General features: G+C 35.8%; 1 protein-coding gene across 1 annotated transcript in view; it reads left to right on the forward strand.

Annotated features, from left to right (window-relative positions):
- The window catches only part of LOC131348667 (uncharacterized), a 36234-nt gene extending 32369 nt beyond the window's left edge, over positions 1–3865 (forward strand). Inside the window, exons 32-37 of the mRNA XM_058383799.1 lie at positions 316–527; positions 669–910; positions 1102–1224; positions 1335–1479; positions 2097–2132; positions 2301–3865. Coding sequence (XP_058239782.1) covers positions 316–527; positions 669–910; positions 1102–1224; positions 1335–1479; positions 2097–2132; positions 2301–2569 — 1027 coding nt within the window. The 3' untranslated portion in view covers positions 2570–3865. The remainder of the gene's footprint in view (positions 1–315; positions 528–668; positions 911–1101; positions 1225–1334; positions 1480–2096; positions 2133–2300) is intronic.
- Positions 3866–6000: the final 2135 nt, after the last annotated feature.

A 6000-nucleotide genomic window follows, 5' to 3' on the forward strand; every position in this document is an offset into this window, starting at 1 on the left:
TGTCACGCATAATGTGTGCATTGCAATATTTTAAGCAAAACTGTGCTATTACTCTGCTAATTAAACCTTCACACTCTGCTCTTACTGGTGGAATGTGCAATCAATGAAGACTGGCCACCAGGCTGGTCAAATTTAGCCATGAAACCTCCAACACTAAACTGGCCAGTGTTTCAGTTTCATTGTCCAACCCCTGTAGACCTGCCAGGACTGAGTTGCAGTAGTCTAGTCTCGAGATGAAACGGAACTGAACAAGCACTTGATTGGCCTGTGTGGATAAAAATGGTATTTTTCTGATTTTCTGACTTTGTTCCTCAGGACTCTTTACCTTCATGCTGGACAGTTTAAGTGCAAATTCTCAGACCTTGTGTTTGATATGAAAGGGAAAGACAGAGTGATGTACAAAATAGTGTCCTGGGACAGCAGTGTCTTGGATGGATTACGCCACATGGAGCCTGCAGGACCTCTGTACAGTATCGAGTGCCATAATGGTTCAATCCGTCGCCTGCACCTTCCACACTGTGAGACCCGTGAGTTGATTTATTTTATTTTATTTAATTGATTAAAAAAAACAGAATAAATACTAAAACCATTTTCCTGATTAGTATAAATATGTAATGGAAATGTTTTCCTATCTAAAGTGCCTTGTTCTGGTTGTTGATACGTTGCAGGTACAGATGTGGTTAAATTGACTGTGGCTCATGTGACTGGAGGAAATGTGGAAATGCTTCAGCCTCTAAAAGTAACAAACAAACACGTGATCATAGAAGTTCAGCGTCTCTCACTTTTTGGTCTCTTAAAAGCATTGCTGCTCCCAGCATTTCCCATCAGAGCCCAAGTTCTGCTGTTCTTTGAGAAAAGCCTGAATAAACTTCACATCCATCTGTTGCCAGGGAATGTCCCGGTTAAAGAGGTGATCGACTTTAATATATACCTTTATTATGTTCAACATTATATATGTGACCTTTATTCCTGACCCTGTCCTTATATGTGCACTAATAAGGTAAATGGTATTGTATTGTTAGACACATTGAGCAAAATTTGAAGGTGTAGAATAATTTTGTTAAATTTCTTTAAAAAACTACTGTTTTTTTGGCCTTAAAGGTACAGAAGAGATACAAGAGCATCAGATACATTACAACAAGCTCGAAATGTATACTGACCCCTGGTAAAAAATACAGACCATGCTGTAAACCTGCTGACCGTGAATATATTTCCCAACCAGAGGTAACATAAAACTGCTCATGTCATTATACAAAAGGCTCTTTGTCACCATTATTATTTCTGAAGAAGTATGTTGACTTCTGGAATATTCTCTCCATCACCTGTTTACTCAGGATGAAACGTTTGAGTGTGATTATGGACCCAACTACCACCCTACATTTGAGGTGTTTCTTAATAATGAGGTTAATGAAGTCACATTAAGTCTTTTGGATGAAAAAGGCCTGGTGGTGTGGAAGCCTCGGGATGTTGTGCTTAAAGGTAACTAAATGTTGAAGTGAGAGTAAAAATTCAGTCCTCCATCTGTTCATGCATCCATCCATCCATGCATACATCGACCGATCCTTCCATACATCCAACCAACTATTGATTCATTCATCCAAATGCATCCATCCATCCATCCATCCATCCAACTATTGATTCATTCATCCATCCAACTATTGATTCATTTTCCAAATGCATCCATCCATCCATCCATCCGTCCCTCCATCTTTCGGACCCTTTTATCCTAATCAGGTTCACACTGAAAATAGGAGAATTCACCCCAGAGGGACACACACACACACGCACACACACCTAGGGGCAATTTAGTAAAGTCAATGCACCTACCTGGAGATTTCTTAACAGTGGAAGGGGAAAAACCGACATGAACATGAGAAGAACATGCCACACAGACAGTAACCCAAGCTCAGGGTGAGCCCAGGGTCATCAAAGCAAAGCTAACAGCACTAGCTCCATGCACTTTGCAAATGATTCTCTAGACATTTAGTGAAAGTTGTATATGACTGGTTAATAACGATGAATGAATGAGTTCTGTTCATTTTTTAGGAACTGTAGCTCTGGGTGCATGTTAATGATTTTCTGTCTTGTCACATCAGGTACACAGAGATCCACAACCAGTAAAGATTTACCTGGTAAGGCTTTCTGAATCATTTTACTCACTGGAAATTTGACATTTGATTTCCATGGAAAAAAAAAAAATCCAGTTAATGTGAGCACTGAATGGATCCTGATGCATTGAAAATATAATGTGTAGATTGTAAAAAAGAGTGTTTAACTTAATCTGTTTGTCTGTATTTTAGGTGCTGACTTTGTGGATAAATACGAAGCAGATCTCATTCAGAGAGTTCCTTCAGTAATGGAGATATTAGACTGTATCAAAAGCAAGGAATTTACTAGTGAAATGTACAATAAGATCCATGCAGAGACAACACCACAAGACAAAATGAGAGAATTGTACAAATATCTCAACTCAGCAGGACGAGCTGCAAAAGCTGAATTCTATCGAATTCTTCGAGAGAAGCATCACAATTTAGTGACAGAGCTGGAGTCAGTATCGGGTCTGGATTAGTACAGAGACTCGTTTGTGTAGTTTGTGCAGAAATATTCAAGTAGAACCAACAGCACATCAGTGCTCATCAGAGCTGGAAAAACGTCTTAATTCAAGAGGAATTGTTGAAAGAAAGAAGAAGTCAAACATCAGAAATGAAACCGAATGAACAGAAGTCAATACAACAATACAAATGTTAACAAGGAAATATAAAAGCATTTGAAATAACAATTTAAATCACAGTTATTTCTTTCACCCATTCTATTTTGATGTGATAGTATATGCAGGTAGAGGTGCCCACCACTGGTCCATGGTCCAAACTCTGTAGTTCTTGAGTATTTTAGAATTGTTTTGATTTCTCTGACCACAGTTTCAGTTTCAGAAAATATTCTGTGATTGGCTTGTTTTCTGAATTTACTCCATCGACCCTCCTACCATACACCTCATTATACAGTATCATGTCATTTTAAAGGCTCTCAAGGAATGTGACTACATCTGTTTTGTCTGCTGGCTATCAGTAGTTTCTTGCTGATTGCAAGAGAGATTACAAGATTCTGCATTCCTGTAGCTTTTTCTTATTTACCTGATGACTAGCGAGACGGTTCTTTCCAGACTACCAGACAGATTAGTCATGATTTAGACGTCATTCTCATCTAAATTTAAATGTAAATGTCATTCATAGGCAACACCCATACAATTGTAATCTACATAAACATCATTTTTTGAGATGTTTCTCTTCTGCAGCTCTTCTTTAGGACTTCTTTAGAACTTTTTTTTTTGCACATTCTTACAGAACATTTTAAATCTAAAGAATTAGAGTAACACTTGGACAGCAACATTTGATGCAGCTTTAATGACTAGGAAAAATGACAAGGAGAAATACAACTAAATAATCAACTAAATGTTATGTTCTTATTATAAATGTAATATAAATGTTATATATATATATATTTTTTTATTACTTCAAGACCTCATCATTCATTTAATCCCTTTATCGTTACATTTAATGTCATGAAACATCTACAGAACAGTTTCAGGAAGCTTTTATTGTCATTTCAACCATGTACAGTTGACATAGTACACAGTGAAATGAAACGATGTTTCTCCAGGGCCCTGGTGCTGCATAAAAGAACACAGAGCTACAAAACAACGCAGAAAAATTGTTCCTTTAAATAGGATTGCACAATGTCTTTACATACCTGTAGGTGTCCACTGATGGTATGATATGTATAGACGTATGTCCTTAAACTGAAAGAACAGGAACTGGATTTTTGTAGCTGTTTGTTGCTCTGTCATTTCCTCACCTACATAAGGTAGGTAGTAATAAATAATAACATTTGTGCATTATTTCTGCTTCTTGTGGAATGTGTTTTACATTTTAATCTTGAATAATTTTAATGTATGTAAATGAACCTTTTATGTACACATGTTTTACATACATGTATTATTCTTAGTCTACATTTTCATCAAGGTCCCTGCATTTTTGGCATGAATTTCAGTGTTGATAGATATTCTTTATAGCAATACATCATATGCCTTTATTTGCATCTAGTTTTAATCTGTTGTGTTAGGAAATAGAAACAATATTTTGCTACAACATATTTTTTAAATAATAATAATAATAATAAAAAAAAGGGCTGGAAAAGCATTTTAGGTCAATCTAAAAAAAACAACACAGGGTTTTGTTTGTTTATTTATAAATAAATAAATAAAGAAAGAAAGAAAGAAAGAAAGAAAGAAAGAAAGAAAGAAAGAAAGAAAGCATCTTTATTTCACCAGAAGCAGTTCTACAAGTAACTATGAGTACAAGTATTTTTGGGGGTATTTTGGTGGGTATTTTTGGTTAAAGCTGCTTTCTATCTCCCACAATGAGTTTTTTTTTAATCTTAATGTAATTATTAGGCAGTTAAAAACTTTCGTTATTTTCAATGTTAAGAAAACTTTAATTAAGCTTTAATGATAAACAGCCTATTTTATACATTTACATTTACAGGATTTAAGCATTCAAGTCTATATCAATGAATACATTACTGGTTCACTAGGTCACAGACAAAGCATATCAGGAGTTTAAAACTATGTTTGGAAGAAACAGAAACAAAAAGCTCTAGTTATGTATTTCAGGAATCTCATTATGGATTAATATAAATATAAATTTAAAACTCATTGCAAACTTTATCCATTTCATGTGTTCAGTAGTAGTTAAAATTATTTTTGTTATAATCTTGTCCACTCTATCACTTTTACAAATTAGCATTTAAACCTGATGAAATGCCATGTCTTACGTTTCTGCCTGGTTTCAGGGAGAATGTTCTTTATCCTGTTTTTGATGTCTGTCCAGCATGACACAGTAATAAGAATACAGATTTTAAAAAAATGTGTTTTACACTTGTGCTTTAGTTTTGAAAAAGAGACGTAGAAACAATCAGAGATGTCCCTCGGTTCTGGTAAGACTTTAGATCGAGGTCCTATATTCATCATGTAATCCTATATTTCTTTCTCCCTGCTCCCGAAGACATAAAGGTAGGTGGACTGGCTACAGTTCATTTCACAGTTCAATTAGTGGAAACACTTTTATTTTGGCCACAGTGTCTTTTTAAGTTTGCTGTGATGTTTGAGTAGATAATAAATAGCAGGGGTCCAAGCACTAGCTCTTAAAGAAGTGTAGGTGGTACTATATTTTGATTGAACTTTATTGTGTTCATTAGGTAAGATGTGAGATAGGCCAGTGTTAAGCTTTTTCCACCAAGATCATGCAAACTGAGCAGGAAGATGAAAAGACAAAATGCGTAAAAATAAAAAAGAAAGAAAAAATAAAGCCGCACTGATCAGGGTGGTATCAGTATTCTGTGGGAGAAATCCAGAGTAAGGGAGAGGACAGGGTTAGTTTAACCATTTAAGGAAATAATAGCCAGAATTCACAAAAATCATTTGTGCCATAGTTATGATGCTCCAAACTACCCTTAATACCCATATATTACAAGAGACGCTTTAGAATTAAATTCAAATTCTATAAGTACTCCAGTTATTGTTAGTGAATTATACTGAATCACTAGAAAAAATAAACCTCGATTGTACTGCCTGTTAGACTTGTTGAAGGCTGAATATTGATTAACATAATATAATGTACATACACTATATTGCCAAAAGCATTCGCTCACCCATCCAAATAATCAGAATCAGGTGTTCCAATCACTTCCATGGCCACAGGTGTATAAAATCAAGCACCTAGGCATGCAGACTGTTTTTACAAACATTTGTGAAAGAATGGGTCGCTCTCAGGAGCTCAGTGAATTCCAGCGTGGAACTGTGATAGGATGCCACCTGTGCAACAAATCCAGTCGTGAAATTTCCTCACTCCTAAATATTCCACAGTCAACTGTCAGCTGTATTATAAGAACGTGGAAGTGTTTGGGAACGACAGCAACTCAGCCACGAAGTGGTAGGCCACGCAA

Source organism: Hemibagrus wyckioides, linkage group LG28 (assembly GCF_019097595.1).
Source record: "Hemibagrus wyckioides isolate EC202008001 linkage group LG28, SWU_Hwy_1.0, whole genome shotgun sequence".
In the NCBI taxonomy this organism is placed as follows: domain Eukaryota; kingdom Metazoa; phylum Chordata; class Actinopteri; order Siluriformes; family Bagridae; genus Hemibagrus; species Hemibagrus wyckioides.